This window comes from Hemitrygon akajei, chromosome 6 (assembly GCF_048418815.1).
Source record: "Hemitrygon akajei chromosome 6, sHemAka1.3, whole genome shotgun sequence".
Lineage (NCBI taxonomy): Eukaryota > Metazoa > Chordata > Chondrichthyes > Myliobatiformes > Dasyatidae > Hemitrygon > Hemitrygon akajei.
The window spans coordinates 67,374,126-67,392,204 of record NC_133129.1 but is presented as its reverse complement, the minus strand read 5'-3'; the positions used below and the strand labels follow the sequence as shown (position 1 = coordinate 67,392,204).

General features: G+C 39.3%; 1 protein-coding gene across 3 annotated transcripts in view; it reads right to left on the bottom strand.

Moving 5' to 3' along the window:
• Positions 1-18,079, bottom strand: part of LOC140729131 (cytoplasmic aconitate hydratase) — a 64,468-nt gene that overhangs the window by 1,406 nt on the left and 44,983 nt on the right. For all 3 annotated transcript variants that reach the window (XM_073048569.1, XM_073048568.1, XM_073048571.1), the window contains exons 12-20: positions 16,812-16,947; positions 14,816-14,900; positions 13,856-14,012; positions 12,414-12,538; positions 12,042-12,146; positions 6,590-6,732; positions 4,830-4,977; positions 4,088-4,210; positions 2,311-2,496 (exon numbers count right to left, since the gene is read on the bottom strand). In XM_073048569.1, the coding sequence (XP_072904670.1) occupies positions 2,311-2,496; positions 4,088-4,210; positions 4,830-4,977; positions 6,590-6,732; positions 12,042-12,146; positions 12,414-12,538; positions 13,856-14,012; positions 14,816-14,900; positions 16,812-16,947 (1,208 nt within the window). The remainder of the gene's footprint in view (positions 1-2,310; positions 2,497-4,087; positions 4,211-4,829; positions 4,978-6,589; positions 6,733-12,041; positions 12,147-12,413; positions 12,539-13,855; positions 14,013-14,815; positions 14,901-16,811; positions 16,948-18,079) is intronic.

The window sequence follows — 18,079 nt, the reverse complement described above, 5'->3', positions numbered from 1 at the left end:
CTGCAAGAAGTGCATCCAGCTGCAGCTTCTAACAGACTGTGTTTAGGAGTTGGAGCTGGAACTGGATGAACTGTGGATCATTCAGGAGGCTAAGGGGTTGACAGTCAGGACAGTGGGTGGTAGTTATACAGGACATAGGTAACAGGATGGCCGTCAGGAGGAGAAAGGGGGCAGGTTGCCAATGCAGGGTTCTCCTGTGGACATACCCCTCAATAGGTATATCACTTTGGATACTGCTGGGGGGATGACCTAGCAGAAGGAAGTTACAGCAATCACATCTCTAGCACTGAGTCTGGCTCTGTGGCTCAGAAGGGAAGGGAAGGGAGGGGAAGAGGTGATCTGTAGTGATACAGGTTCATTGGTTAGGGGAACAGAAAGGAGGTTCTGTGCACAAGATGATGATTTTTAGATGGTATGTAGCCTCTCACATGCCAAGGTCAGATACATCTCAGATTGAGTCCACAGCATTCTAAGCAGCCGGAGGTTGTTGTCCACATTGGTACCAACAACATGGGTAGAGAGATGATGAGGTCCTGCAGAGTGAGTTCAGGGAGTTAGGTGTCAAGTTAAAGGACAGGACCACCAGAGAAGAGATCTCAATTTCTACTCAGGCCAGAAATTGGAAGATGAACAGTTTAATACATGGCTAAGGAGATGGTGCAGGGGAGAGAGCTTCAGATTTTCGGATCAGTGGGCTTTCTTCCAGGGAAGGTGCAATCTATACAGAAGGGTTGGTTTGCATCTGAACTGGAGAGGGACTGATATCTTAGCGGGAAGGTTTTCTAGTGCTACACAGAGAGGGTTTAAACTAGAGTTGCAGGGAGACAGGAGCCAGAGCGCCAGAACAGATATTGGAGTGTTTGTGGAGAAAGATGTTAAGCCTACATACAAAGTCAGGAATCAAAAGACTGAGCATAATGAAATGAATGTTCTCAGCTGTGTATATTTCAATGCAAGGAGTATTGTTGGAAAGGCAGATGAGCATAGTGCACAGATCGGCAAGTGGAATTATGACATTGTAGCCATTAGTGAGACTTGGTTGCAGGAGAGGCAGAACTGGCAGCTTATTCTTCCGGGTTTGTTGTTTTAAACGTTGTGGAGCGAGAGAGAATAAAGTGGGTGAGGTGACATTGGTAGTCAGGGAAATTGTCACAGCAGTACTCAGTCAGGACAGACTGGAGAGCTCGTCTAGTGAGGCCTTATGTGTAGAACTGAGGAATAAGAAAGGTATGACCATGTTAATGGGATTATATTATAGACCACACAATAATCAGTAGGATTTAGAGAAGCAAATTTGTAGAGAGATCACAGACTGCTGCAAGAAACGTAAGATTGCGATAGGAGGTGATTTTAATTTTTCGCATACTGACTGGGACTCCCATACTGTAAAGGGCTGGATAGGATACAGCGCATCAAATGTGTTCAGGGAGGTTTCCTTAATCAGTGCATTGAAGTCACAACTGGAGAGAGTGTGCAATACTTGATCTCCTTTTTAGAGAATGAGACAGGGCAGGTGATGAAAGTTTGTGTAGGGTAACACTTCGCATTTAGTGATCATAATACCATTAGTTTGTGGCAAAGGATAGATCTGGTCGTTGTGTTTTTTGAAATTTTGAGGGTGCAGAGTTTGTACATTCCTGTCAGAATAAAAGACAAGGATAACAGGTTTAAGGAACCTTGGTTTTCGAGAGATACTGAGACCTTGGTTAAGATAAATTTGAATAAAACGAGTATGAAGGGCTATGGTCTTAGTGCAGGTTGATGGAATAAGGCAGATTAATAATTCGGTACAGACTAGATGGTCCAAAGGCTTGTTTCTGTGCTGTAGTGTTCTTAAGACCAGAACAAATTTATTGTGCTGTATATTCTAGGATTCCTTACAAATCTAAAATTAAGATTTCACATTACATTTTTGACAGACTAGTGCAAGATAAGCCTGGAAGAGCATTTGGAAACAGTACCAGGTGGTGAGAGTCAGAAATAAAAACAAAGATCTAAAAGTTGTTTGGAGAACATTCTAGAATCTGCATCCTTATCAGTCTCTGAAAGCTGCTTGCTGCATTTCATGAGGCAAAGGTCATTGAGCCCATCGAGCTGATTTTCAATCAATCAGGGATGATTGATACTTTTTATTCCACTGATCTAACTTGGCTCACGATCTCTGGCTTGTACAAAACTGCTCAATCCACAGATGTATTCCTGATTTCTTCTGAAAATCCAAGGGTCATGGTATCTTAGGAACAGCCCAACCTGATGAAAATAAAAGGGTTGGTCCTGATTACATTCAGAGGTTTGGAATCAAGATTTCACCTTAATCTCCACATTCATCCTGGGCTTCAACAACTCAGGGATGACGATGGTGTAGTGTTCATGACCCGTAAGTTGCAGGCTGTCAGCTGTCTGTCCAGGCAGATATTCCAGGGGAATTATCCCCATCCCCACAAGATTGCTACGGTGAATACGTTCATAACTTTCAGCGAGGATGGCTTTGATGCCCTGTTAAAAAGATCACTAGGTCACTCAATTCCTTTGACGTACAGCAAAACATGCCCTCCACAACATGAAGAAATAGAGCATACAAGAACATTATCACCAAGTCACTTATCATCCTGAACACATTTACTTTGACATGACCGAGTTCAAATGCTGCCACTCCTTACCCAATAGGACCACTGGTGATCCTTCATATTGACTGGGGTCATTCACAAAGACAGTTTAACAGTACCCTCCTAAAAACAAATAGGATGGCCAATAACTGCTGTTCTTACTCATGAATCCGCAGCACACAAATAATAATGTCTAAACAAAGTTAGGGCACTGTCAAAGTTGACAGGAAAAGTTCAAAGTACATTTATTATCAAACTATTTGTACGTTATACAAACTTCAGATTCATCTCCTTACAGGCAGCCACTCACGGAACCCACTTTTAAAAAAATCCAAGAAACACCCAAAGTGCAATGAGAGAGAAAAAAAACAAATTGTGCAAGCAATAAAAGTAAGCCAACAGCATTCAGAATGAAAGTGAGTGAAAAACTGGTTTAAATAAAATCACACACAAATAGGAGGAGGAAACAGAGCTTCCAATTTGGTGACATTTGGGTACAACTGGGGCTAGTTCCAAGAACTGATTTCTCAAGCTTCTTTGCAAACTCATTAGCTTATCCAAATGTAGAATCTTAAATAAAACAGTGCAATTGAAATGCACTCTTGCTTATTTCCCCTTGTATTCCTAGTAGCTCTCAAGAATGGCAACCCAGTAGTATTTTATTAATTAATCCAAGCAAGTGTTTGTACAAAAGAAACATGCATGTGAACCAGAAGGACTATTTACTAGACCTTTAAGTGAACAAGCCAGCTTCTAGGCAAATTAAATAATTTTATTTTGAAACTTTTAGAAGGAACCCTGAAAAGCTCGATTTGAAAAATCACACCCTCCCCCAAGGAATTGTGAATAACACATTTGATAGAATTTTGTCAAAGTAATTGACATGATCTGAGGGATGGCCTCATGTTGTTGACCCAGGTCTTCCCACCTTTATGGTCCTCCCATATATACCCTTACCTAGTCTCAACAGAGAAGGCCAACTCCATTACCCTGAGGTATCCCAGTAGTGGAAGGATTTCCTGTGACAACTTGAACATCTTCTCTCCCAACTGCCCTGAAAGCTTTGATAGCTGACAGATTGTTAACAGATCACTTTTTAATGTCTCTGATATACAGAGATGGTTGAACAAATGTAACCAGGGCCTAATCCATGACTGTATAACCCACATACAGTACTTTTAAGAACTTCTGGAAATATTTTGCTGACTAATCAGCTTCAGTGGAGAGAGAAACAAGTTTGATCTTTCATCAGAATGTTCCTTGTTTCTCATTTCCACAATAATTGTTCATGGACTTGTTATCGTAATGTGCTTGAAGATATCAAAGGTGATGATTGGCCATCTTCTTCTCGATTTCATGGGCTTTCCCTTCATGGCCAGTCTGGAGTATCCTCACTCCTGTATGATGCAGGAATACTGTCACAGTTGGTTTCCCCTTTTGTAATCAAGAATCGTACATTTTACTGCCCAATGTAAACTCACCTGCAAATAGGGACCCTTGGCTGCCCAGTCTCTTGAACTGCCCGATCCATATTCCTTACCAGCTAATATAATCAGAGGATGGCCTTCCTGTTGATAACGTTCTGCAGCATCATAAATGTCAAGCTATCAGCATCAGAAAAAAATAAACGTAATTCAGAATTTTTATTTAAATCTAACTTGGACATGTTGAACAACTTTTCTTCATGGTCCTGAAACCAATTAAATTCAATAAACAGCTAATGTTAAAGTATCTTTACATTTATTCAGGAAATATAAACAAGTCATATCTACCCTGAACAGAATTCAAGACGGATTGGAAATGCACTGAAGGGAGAGGCAGTTTAACATAAACATATATCATGCCTGTCTGATAATTAGAGGCAGTTTAACATAAACATATATCTGATAATTATAGGAACAGAGAATGGGGATAGGTATCCTTCAGGTCATCTTTTATCATGACTGAAAAGTAAATGCTGCTAACTGTATGCTAAAGGAAAGAAGAGCTCCAATAAATCATCAATGGCCCAACTAACAGAAACATCAACTACCATTAATCACAAAGACAATAACCACTATGTACAATTAAAAGTAAAATTATCTTGCTAGAAATTTTACAAGCACATTTTGCTAACAATATATAGTAAGACACAGGACCAAATCTAATCTATTGTAAGCCCCCATCACTGGATCTTAACAAACAGATAACTTAGTGATATAAAACGTCTGATTTCTCACTTACTGTCTCCCCGCTAGGGAAGTGAATAGTCTGTGGCCCTTGCTTTTTGAGGAATTTATTGACCAACCGGATATTTGCAAATGTCCCCCTTGCCATAACAGCATCATTGCCTCTACGAGATCCATACGAGTTGAACTGTCGTGGGGTTAAACTAAAAGGTGAAATTTTTTAAAAAATGTTAATTTCAAGAGTTTTTTTTAAAAATTCCAATCTTAACAGAAATTCAAGACTACCATAACTGGTAGAACACCTTCCTAACATGTTTCATCTTTCTTCCATCTTTGTTCTTCCAACCTTCACAGTTCTATCAAATCAAAATTAACTGTTCAATATTATAAAAATAACTTGAGCCATTTCACAGGAGATGTACAATTTTCAGAAAATAACCAGCTGTCCAAGCTTCAGAATTTCAGCTCTATCATTGGTCCCTGCTATTTTAAGGAGGCACTGGAACTGTATTGATTCATACAATTCATATGTTGAATATAATGCAATTATGTATGTGATCATCAGTTGGATCAAGGATATCTTTGTGTCTAGGATTTTGTAATGTTACCTTTAGTGAACCTAGGCTACAAAATGAAGGCACTTTTCTTCTCAAATTTACTTTTCGATGAGTTATCCCCTTGCTCACCAACCTGCACACCCACTCAACTCCCTCTTGTTCACCCTAGACTGCCTCCTCAGGCCTCCGAGACTGTTACTGCAGTCCTTCTCCATTGTTCTCTCAATTATGTCCAGTCATTCCATAATATAACACAGTGGAAAGCCATTTAGCCTATCACTTATTTTTAAATTACATTAATTTCAATTAACATTAAATAAAATAACCTTAATTTTAGCCCCTTGCTCCTTCCACCCCAACCCCACTCTTGCCTTATTGATTTATCCAAATGTGCTTTTGCAAACTAAATTGATTGTGCCACTAAAATAGTATCAGTCAGGTCATTTATAATAGCTCCCAACAAAAACAAAAATATATTCCTTACTAAAAGTGTATTTATATTCCTTTCTTCCAAAAATATATTTCCCTTGTTCTTTTGCCAATAGTCAATCTTGTGTCCCAAAAGAAGTAAGTTCTCCTTATTTGCCTTTACAAAACTTCAATGATTTGGAACTTGTCAGCATCATCACCTCTTATTTTACTCCGCTTTAAAGTCTATTATTAAAGTGGGAATTTGAATTGGAATATTATTGTCATACGTACAGTAAAAAGCTTGCCTTGCATATTGTTCATGCGGATCAAATCATTGAGGCAGAACAAGGTAAAATAATAACTGAATGCAGAATAAGGTGTAACAGCTACAGGGGAAGCGTGGTGCAGGTGGACAATAAGGTGCAAAATCATAATATGGAATTAATAGACTTTGGAGAGAGAGTTAATTAAATGATCACCTCTATGTAGAATTACTGGTAGAGCTCATAGATCAGCCACAACTTCACTAAACAAAAATACAACTGAAAAGCTAAATGGCTGATGGTTTTTCAAATCTTCCAATGTTCTAATTAGAGACACTGGTCATGGTGCCAAAATAACCATAGTTCATAATTTAGTGGTTTATTCCACAATTATATTACTGCCTTTTGTCACTTAGAACATCTATTAACTTAATAGTTAACTACTGCGAGTAAAATGTCAAGGTGTTAATTACATTCATAGATCTTAAGCCTGACATTAATATTCCACATTAACTAATAAGTGACCTATAGTAGGCCATAAAGTAAAATTTATCCTTAGAATAATATTTAAGGCCTTTCCTTACCCTCGATCAGTTAAATACCGTGCAGCAGGGCTGTTTCTTGCAATGTTCCCAGCCGGAGAGATGTGATCAGTTGTCACCGAATCTCCCAGGTTTAAAAGAACGTAGGCATCAATAATAGATTTAGGAGGCTGAAGATCTAGAGTCTGGACAAAATTTAAAATACAAGTTACTTCTTTATTAAAATAAATTTACATGTAATCTACAATGCACTAATCATTCTGCACACCAACAATAACTGATAGACGCCAACAACCCACAACTAATCTCAGTTCATAAAGATAACACATAGTTATGGATGACAAATGAGGAAGTGGTCTGGCTCAGCTTTAACTGTCCATACTTTCCCACATTCTTTGTTCAACCGGATATTCTGACCTCTGTGTTTCTTTAGTTTCAGCCTCAAGCACATGCGTAACTTCCACTGCTTTGTCATTGTGAGCCATTGCCTCAAATGTTATTCAAAATCCTCTGGAAATCTTTCCCCCAAACCTCTCCACTTCACTACCTTTCCAGCATTTGTTTCTCCCTCTTATCTTTCAAGGTGACTGTGCCATGTTGTTTGATAAATCATTCTCTTGAAGTGCCCTGATGTTTTAGACCATAAGACATGGGAACAGAATTAGGCCATTTGGCCCAGAGTCTGCTCTGCTATTCCATCGTAGCTGATTTATTATCCCTCAACCCCATTCTCTTGCCTTTTCCCTGTAACCTTTGACACGATTACTAAACAAGAACCTATCAGCCGCTGCTTTAAATATACCCAATGGCTTGGAATCCACAGCTGTCTGGGGCAATGAATTCCACAAATTCACTACACTCAGGCTAAATAAATTTCTCTTCATCTCTGTTCTCAATGAACATTCCTCTATTTTGAGGCTGTGCCCTCTGGTCCTACACTCCCCCACTACAGGAAACATCCTTTCCACACCCACTCTATCTATGCCTTTCAATATTTGATAGTTTTCAATGAGATCCCCCCCCCCCCCATTCTTCTAAACTCCAGCAGTACAGAAACAGAGCCATCAAATGCTCCTCATATATTAACCCTTTCATTCCCAAAATAATTCCTGCGAACCTCCTCTGGACCGTCTCCAATGCCTTTTCTCAGCTCAGGAGCCCAAAACTGCTCACAATACTCAAAGTGTGGTCTGACCAATGCCTTATAAAGCCTCAGCATTACATCCTTGTATTTATATTCTAGATCCTGTTAGAGAGTATTCTGGAATTACATGACTATAGCAGATATTAATTCAAGCAAGAACCAGTCTTCAGTTCTTATTGTAAATTGCAAGCAGCAAATTGAAGTTAAAAGCACAGGCTTCCTCACAGACTAAGAGATATGCTTTGTAGAACAGTGACAGAGATACTTGTAGATGCATCAGCCAAATATTATGACAATGGGATTGTGTAACTGGCCTGCATCATTCCAGGCAACTATGGGCTTCAGTAATTTTCACTATTGTAAATAAATTCAGGGAAACTTGCAATTAGTTTGGTCCAGCAAAAGCATTTGAACATTCAGAGGTGCCTCCCAATGTAGATATGCAATTCAAAGGAAGCATTGTCAACTCAAAGTATTCAAATAAGCAATATCATTGTAACTATTGAAGTTTTATTGAATCACCTACTTGCTACCTTTGATCTTAAGGGTATAAAAATGAGCCTCTACTGCAAGTGTCTCCAGAAGAATGCCTTCTTGGTGTGACGAATAAAGACTTCTGTCTCACCCACTTCAGTGTCTCTCCAGTGACTTTGACCACAATCACAACATTTGGGGGCTACCCCGGGATACTTTTGTACCCTAAGCAGTCAAAGATGGTGAGCATTTTTAAGTGTTGCACCCATAATTAGATTGTTCAGGTCAACGGACATGAGATCACAAAGTATCGAAGAATAAATCAGAGAGTTGAACCGGTAGATATATAAGTGTGGTGTGTGTGAGTGTATATGTGTGTTGGTGGAAGGTAACGGACAGCTTTGGGTAGCTTGGTGAGACAGGGCCAACCGTTGCAAAAGGTGGCTACTGCCCGTTCAGGGCTCCAGGTGGGTGGGTGCATACTCATTCAGGGATTGTATAGTAGTATACTCGTTTATGAGTATGCCTTTTACACCAAAAGGAATACAACAGGCATCATGAGTTCAGTGAGACATAAGTGGAAGATTGCAGAGTACTGTACATACTCTGTGGTTTTAAGTATATACTGTTTAATTTTTATCCATCCCTTATATTTTGCTTAATAAAGGAATTAGCTTGGAAATATCTGAGGGCTAGGGTTATACCCAGAAATATCTGTTGGGATGGAACCTATTAAGGTCAGACAGCAGGAGGTCAAGAACTCTGATGAACACAGCCAACCCCGGCCCTGATTACCAGCATCCATACGCCAATCACCCCCAGGAAAAATCAGAGCATTTTGTCTAGCTGCATCACTCAGAGTTGCTTGTGGGAATTCTGAATTCTGGCATATGCTCGAAGAAATAATTTGAATTCATCACATGCACCCAAAAGATATACGCATGCTGGTTAAAGCAAAATGCCCAAAGAATATGTGGGACAATATGGCCCAGGGGGTGCGAGATGGCACATGGGCAACTATCAGGATTGCTAGTAACAAAGAGAGACATCGCTTCTTTAAGGGGGAAGTGAGGCAGCGACTAGGGGGAGATGAGAGTTTTTGGGGAATGATAACGTTAGTGGTTTGGAGAGCTGATGAGCCTGCCGTGGATTGTGCAGAGTGAAAATCTCGAGCTTATGAGGAGTGTTCAGGGTTGGACAATCCAGGAGGGATGATCCAGTCTTCCTGACAATGCTGAAGCAAGGTCTGAGGTTAGCCGACCAGGGTGTGATCAAACTTCGGGAACATTTGGTGTTATTGTCAGCTCTGCTTAGTCTTGTAGATTGCCACTTCGGGATGATGGTGTAAATGGAGTTGCACATAGGGACATGATAGGTTTGTAATTGGGAAAGCGATCCAAAATGAAGGGCATCTTTGCTGCCCTACTTAATCAGATCCTCCTTAAAAGTTTGGCCTTTCTGGGACAGAATTCTGTCCAGGGACCAAGAGAAGATTATATTCGGCAGTATTCTGGAGTTATGTGAATGTAGCAGATACGAATTCAAGCAAGAACAAGCCTTCAGTTTTTACTGTAAATTGCAAGTAGTAAATTGAAATTAAAAGCATAAGCTGGCCCACAGGCTAAGAGATATGGCTTGCAAAACGGTGACTATGAGATGTTTGCAAATGCATCAGGCAAACATTAAGACAATCAGTTTGTGTTATATGGCCTGAAAATGCAGGATTCACTTCACGTTAATTTGCAGGTTGAGTCTGCGGTGAGGAAGGCAAATGTGATGATAACATTAATCTCAAAAGAAGTAGAATAAAAAAGCAAGGATGTAATGTTGAGGCTTTATAAAGCATTGGTGAGGCTTCACTTGGAATATTGTGAGCAGTTTTTGGGCCCTTATCTTAGAAAGGATGTACTGAAACTGATGAGGGTTAAAGGAGGTTCCAGGATTGAATGGCTCGTCATATGAAAAACATTTGATGGCTCTGAGCCTGTATTCAGTAGAATTCAGAAGAATGAGTGGTGAGTGAATTGAAACTTATTGAATAGTGAAAGGCCTTGATAGAGTGGATGTGGAGAGGATGTTTCCTATGGTGGGTAAGTCTATGACCAGAGGGCACAGCCTCAGAACAGAGGGGCATCCTTTTAGAATGGCGATGAGAAGGAATTTCTTTAGCCAGAGAGTAGTGAATCTGTTGCCACATGCAGCTGAGGAAGCCAAGTCTTATGTAAATTTAAGGCAGAGGTTGATAGATTCTTGATTGGTCAGGGCATGAAAAGAAATGGGGAGAAGGCAGAAGATTGAAACAGAGAGGAAAAATGGATCAGCCATTATGAAATGGCGGAGCAGACTTGATGGGCCAAATAGCCTAATTCTGCTCCTATATCTTATGGTCTAATGGAATCAATCCAGGCAATGGTTGATTTAAGTAATTTGCAACCATTGTAAATAAGTGCAGGAATGCTTGCAATTAGTTTATCCCAGCAACAGCATTTGAACATTCAGAGGTGTCTCCCACTGTAGATTCAAAGGAAGCATTGTCAACCCAAAGTAACTATTGCATAGAGAGAGTTGCTGCTTTTTATGAGCCACTGCAGACGTGGCAAGAAGTTAGGTCTAAGCCAAGCGGCTGTTGTGTAGATGGCCAGTGTTTGAGTGGGGAGTGAGGCTTTGGCGAGGAGAGGCATAGGCCTTTGGCAGATTTTTTTTTCCGTTTATTCTTTCTTTCTTATTGGACATCTAGAGCAGTGGGGATGCCAGGCAGGATAATAGAATGCTCCTCTTGCAGGATGTAGGAAGGTAAGGAGACCTCCAGTGTCCCTGACGACTACACTTGCAGAAGATGCATCCTTCTACACCCGGTTCTGTTTCAGTTAACCAGTTTAGTTCATTCAACTCATTTTATCATTGAGCATTAGCACCTATTTGTTACCTTTGTTTAATCATGCACTGGACGACGTACCTACAAAGTAATCAAGGTTTTATTTGAAAAGTGGTCTATTACTTAATATGTTACTTGCTTTAATGAAATACAAACATTTCTTTGTAACATTTAATTATTTGGAATGAATGTTTGGAAATCTAAAATTTGCTCTTTCCTACTGATATATTAATGCAGAATACAAAAAAATCTAAAACAGAATTGATATAAAAGTTGAGGATACCCAAGGCTTTTGTACAGTACTGCAGGTGAATACTGTGATACATCTGAATTAGAGAAGCTGGAATCTCCACTCCTGGTTGGTCTATATGACCCAGTTCCCAGTGTTCCTGGAAAAGGTACAACATTACAGAATGACGAACAGCTTCTAACAATGTTAAGGAGTTGGAACTGGATGAACTCCGGATCGTCCAGGACATACAAGGAGCTATTTACACCCAAGGTGCAGGACATGGGTAACTGGGTGACTATCAGGAGGGGGAAAAGGGATAGGCAGCCAGTGCAAAATACCCCTGAGGCCTTTCTCCTCAACAACAGGTATATCATTTCAGGCACCGTTTGGGGGAGAGGGGGAATGGCCACAGCAGTCAGGGCTCTAGCACTTTTTTTTGTAATTTATAATTTTTACAATTATGTATTGTAATATACTTCTGCCGCAAACCAACAAATTTCACAACATATACCAGTGATATTAAAACTGATTCCGAGCCTACATTTCAAAAATAAACATTTACAGAACTAAGGTAATTTGGAATACCTAAGATACACATCCTCTTCTTTACTATCCATCACTGCAGTTGTGTGTTAAGTATACTGAGTAGCTATGCATCTCTACTACACCATGAAATCATTTATCTGAATATTACAGAAATACTAAAACATGTAATATTGAAGCTGTGATCCTGGACATTGAAACATTACAAGTCCAGTACTGTACATACCAGGTTTTCAAAGAAAGGTGGGGATTTGATATATGTTGACTTGGGATTCCAGGTGTACAGTTTATCACTAGGAGCATTCAAAGAATTCCAGGATTCATTTCCTTTCTGTGAAGAAATACAACATTAAAAAGTTCTCATCTACAACATCTTGAAATTCTAGTCCACTGAAGGAGGATTAAGAAATGGATTTTAACTCACTTTTGAATGTAACATTTTAATGAGGCAAGAATTCACCCTACTTCAACAGCAACATAATATAATATATAAATATTAGTTTAAAATATTAGACAAAATACATTTCCTTAGATCCTGAAGCTGCAGTTTTAAGTTACTGAAGGTTCTAGTCTTCAAGATAAAGTCCAAGTGGTTTACCTCAACTTTCTCGTAAACCTCTTTGAACATGGCAGGAATGACGAATTTCCTCTCAATTGCTTGTAGCTCTTCTCTGGTTGGCCAAATGTCCCTCAGGAAGATTTCCCTACCTTCTGCATTAATGCCTGGAAGGGGAAAATGGAACTCATATACAAATACTAAATTATGTTGCATTATGCAACATCCTAAAGGAGGAAGCTATTCATTACCTACTATAATTTCCTAGAGCACACAAGGCAAATTTTTCATGAGGAAGTGTTTAATACTTTCCATGAATGCTTACAAATCACAAATTTGCATCAGTATTTCTCTACTAAAGCACTATAGCTCTCCAAGGCATGCTTCAGAAAGAAGCATAGTTGCCTCTCAGTGAAACGTGGGTTCAAGTCTTCCCAACACACAGAGAATACGAAGATTACCTTTTCAATTCAGTACTACAGCAGCATGGCAGTTTCGGATATGCTGTCTTTTGGAAGTAACAAATTGAAGCCACAATTACACCGACTACTGAGTATAGTATATCCCACAGCATTAATGCAAAAAGCAGCATAGGATCATGTTGGGAGTCAATATTTCTCAACCAACATCTTAAAACAGATTATCCGGTTATATTTATACAGCTGATGCACACATTTCCAGTCTTCCTTAAGACACCAGAGGCCATTCACCATTAATTTCCCCCCTCATTCCCATCAAATGCCTTCAAATTCTACCAGTCACCCACACACCTGGGCAATCTACAGAGATCAATTAGCCGATTTAGTCTTTTCTGCTGTGGAAAGGAATCGGAGTGTTTGGGGAAACCTACATGGCCACTGTGCAAACTCCACACAGATCCAGGATACTCTACACATTATGTCACCGACATTACAACACTGACTCCAGATCGTAGTTCACTAGCTGCATTTTGAGATATCGCAGCAGTTCAAAGGCACTATATCACACAAACTCTTCTCAGATCACTACGTCACCATCAGAACTTTTTCTCAATCGCAGTTACAATATTCCCCATCCCGTGTTTACAAGATTGATACAGATTTACCAGGCTATTAAAATACTGAGCTTTCAGATAGGTAACTTATTCTCCATCAATTTATGAGAGTAACATTTTATTTGGAAAGGTACAGAACTAAGTAAGGAAACCCACACAGATCACAGATTATTCTTACAGCACAGATCTACTGCTCTCTCAGAGTTAATGGCAAGGACACGGTGCAAGGAAGATATAATACTGGAAGTTTTCCAATGAAAAGCAGATGTAAACAAAAAGTTTCAGGCTATAAGGAAACATTTCCATTGCTGTATATGATACACTCTGACAGATCTACCTGGCTATTTGACCAATCCATAGAATAAACTAAAAGTAAATTGGGGATTTATTTTTTGCTATGGAATTCACTCTTTAACATTTGAAGCACAAAAGAGGTACAGATGTTGCTTACCCAAAGGCTGCTCTTCAAAGTTGATCCGTATGTTCCCAGCTATAGCATACGCAATAACCAATGGTGGTGAAGCCAAGTAATTGGCACGTGTGTGGGGATGTACACGGCCTTCAAAATTTCTATTCCCAGATAACACGCCAACTGCAACAAGGTCGCCCTGAACAAACATTACATTATTTCAAATGTGATGCTGCCAAGCGTTATATCATTCATTGCAATAAGCACACTGACAGCAACACTTTTTCTGCTGTTCTTTCAGCTTCCTGAAAAATGCAAGTTAATTCTTCTTCTTCTGGCCTGGTGGGCCTTAGAAGAAACACTAAGCAACCATCTAATTGTTTGGACTCTTCTCCTTCATGAGATCAAAATGACTTGATAATTTTGACAGAACAATGCGGTAGTGCACCAACAACTTTTATTTACATAACAACTTTAATATGCTCAATAGATTAAAGTTCTTTACAGGAACATTGCCGAGAAAGTTTGACATCAAGCTACAAAAAGATGTATTAAAGCTGATGACCCAAAGCCTGGTGAAAAAGGTAGATTTTTAAAGAGCAAAATAAAAAGGAGGAAATTTCCACGCTCAAGATCCAAGCAGCAAATAGTGGACAAATTAAAATTTGGAATGATGAATATGGCAGAGTTAAAGGAAAGAGAAACAAGGGAAGGAATGGGGAAAGGAGATGTCATGGAGTAATCTGAAAACGTGGATAAAATTCTTTTTTTTTTTAAAGCGTTATGTTTCTTAAACAGAAGCCAGCATAGGCATCGAGCACAGGGTGATGGGTGAATTAAAACTGGTGTGTTAGAATGCACGCAGCAAAGTTCTGGATGTTTTTGAGCTTAGTTTGAATGCGAGAGGCTAACCTGGAATACTTACATCTGAAGTGATTTCAAACATTAAAGATCATTTCAAAGATCATTAAAGATCAAAAAAAGGTTACCAATATAACTTACCTTAGTAATGGCTTCCACAACAGCTTCTGGGAGAGGACCACTGTTACCGATACACGTCATGCAGCCATAGCCAACAACTTCAAACCTACAGAGTATAGAGATAACCTCTAAGTCACACATAATTAAACATGTGAAAGCACTACCCTACCTTTTCACATCTTCCAATGTGGCAATATGTGCTGCACTTGAACTGAAATGACGGCTTCACAACTTTAGGATATCTCAAAGGAGTTTCTGACTATTGAGAACTGTTTGGACTACTTTATACTTCCCTGTGCATTCTCAAGACAATCAAACCACTTTGTTGTCCTTCCCCAACAAATCCAGCCATTTGAATAAAATGCATGCTATCTCAACCATTGGTCCTGTCCACATCAGAATATTGTTGATTGGTCAGGTGTAACAGCTCCTACACAACTTCATTGCTGGAGACAAATCAATGCTGCAGTAAGCACACTTAGCCCCAATCCTATCCACGTCCATAGTCCAATATTCTGCCAATAAATATCAAATCAAATATTCTAAGTGCTCTAAGGTCTCTGCAGGACCCTGGGTAACTCGCAAACACCAATATAGTTGGCAATAAAAGCACACTGTGGAACATCTTTAAGTTCCACAACCCTTTCTGGGATTAGTTGCTTGGCACAAAAGAATGCCAATGATCAGCAGCACTAAAAGTAGATGGTCTGCAATATCAAAAACAAACCATCAACTGAAGAACCTAGCTAGGCTTCACCTAGCATACATAACAATGGGTTGTAATATATTGCATCTGAACGACACAGAGCGAGTGATGCTGTCCCCTCCACAAATTAAACATGACAGAAACATCAAACTCTAAACATCATGGAGTGCAACTTGTTCATTGCATATGCAAACATTGATAACTATGCATTGGTCCAAGAGGTATCGATTTTAGGGTGTTTGTGGGGTTAGGAGTCAGAGCGAATATTGACCAACAGCCAACCTTCAGATCTGAATATGGACTATAGATTAAATTTTAAAAGCAGCTCTGGACAACAGGTTTCTAATAGCCGTGAACCACAGTTAATTGGAAATCCAGTCAATGCTGATTCAACATTCAGTTTGGTTGTCTGGAGTGTGAGTGCAAAGGAGGAGTTGTGAAAGTTGTAACTAATTCGAAGGAAGCCTTGTAGATACATCATAAGTATAGAATTGTCCTTTGATCTTTGGCAAATAAAACATCATGTAATATTGGGTTGAGCAGCCCTCTTCCTCCAAAAGGGACTCAATATGATGCTTGCTTTGCCTCATCTGTCGAATAAAAGACTACTCCATGTCTACCAGCTACCTCTCTCCAGTGACTCTGTTCACACTACAACATCGGCACCACTGAATGGACTGTCAAACCCAACATTCAATTACATTTGAGAGTACCTCCAGCATTTTGTGTGTCTGACTTACTGAGTTATTCCAGCATTTTGTGTACACCTACCAGCTTGCATGCCTTCCCCTCCCCCACCTTCTTATTCTAGCTTCTGTCCCCTTCCTTTCCAGTCCTGATGAAGGGTCTCAGCTCAAAATATCAATTATTAATTCAGCATGTACTGTGTGTTGCAGAGGCACAATCTCTCCATGGCTATACATTTCAATTTGACTTCCCATTCTGACGTGTTTGTCCATAGCCTCTTCTATTACCAAGATGAAGCCAAACTCAAGATGGAGAAGCAACACCTTATGTTCCGTCTGGGTAGCCTCCAACCTAAAGGCATGAATATCGATTTATCTAATTTTAGGTACTTTCTCATCCCTCCTTCCTTCTCTCTTCTTCCATTTTTCATTCTAGTTACCATTTCACCTCTTCTCTTCTCACCACCCTATCACTTTTCTATGATTCTCTTCCTCCTTCCCTTTCTTCCATGGTCCACTGTCCTCTCCTATTAGATTCCTTCTTCTTCAGTCCTTTATTTCGTGCATAAAATCCAAGCAAGGACCAAGACTGTCAATGTAAATTTCAGAATTATTCTAGCCTTACCCTAGTTTGGTGAGATATGGCATGACTCCACTCTCCTTCAAGTAGTATGTAACTACACCGCTTCCTGGAGATAAGCTGGTTTTGATGTATGGTTTAACATTGAGACCGGCTTCTACTGCTTTCTTCGCTAATAACCCTACAAACAAAATGAGGAAGGGCAGAAATTCAGTGGATTCCTGAACAAAATCACAAAATGGGAATATTTCTGTGTCCTCAATGGCACAATAGACGATTTAACAAAATTTCTTGCACTAGCTATTAGTCCACTGGAGGCATCTTTTTCCTATAATCAAATATATTCAAAATTAGAAGAGACTTTGATACATCTGGTTGAGGTAATCTATTTCTTCTCGCAAGTTGGTTGGTTATAGAAAATTGTTTAAATTAATTAGCCAAAACAGCACAAAAGGAGAATTTTCCCATAACAAGGATTGATAAAAATCTGGAAAGTGGTTGAGTCAGATTCCATAGAGGGTTTTCTTACAAAAGTAATGGGATATTTCTAAGATTCTAGGTTATGGGGAATGGGATTTATTTGAATTTGAACAGCTCCTTCAACAACCAAATGGTTCTTCTCTATGCTGTCAGAACTTGTTACTAAGATTTATTTATACAAACAAAACTTGAAGGTTCACTTCACTGAATGAAAAAATTGTTTTCTTTAATGAAGAATCAATGGGCAATATTGTTCTAGGAAAAACAGCTCACGAACACTCTCAAATCAGCATTTCATTCAGTTGACACAGCAACATTACCCACAAATCCCTAATGCAAAATAGAATTTAAAGCAGGGTCAGAAGAATGTAAATGCACTTATCAAATGTTTTAAAGAAATGCACAATAAGTGGTGATTAAGAACAACTGCTTTGTGACTGAGTAACATGGCAGACAAATTAGTGAGCCAACAGTCAGAGTTCTGAGACATTGATCAAGAAACACAATATGAATCCCACATTGGCAGCTAGTGAACTTAAATCAATCAAGAATTAGTCTTAATAATGTTAACTATAAAATAATGGATAGTCATAAAAACAGATTTACTTTATTAACAACCTTCAGGAAATGGAATCTGCCATTCTTACCCTGCCTAGATTTCATGAGGCTCCAGACCCACCAATAATGCTAGTGTAGGTTTCTCATTGCACTTGTCCATACATGTACTTAATGCACTTTGACCGACGTGATTAACTTTTAATTGCTTTCTAAGTTCAGACACAAAATGGAATGGAGAATAAACGCTGCTAATTCTAGCAACATCCAATTACCAC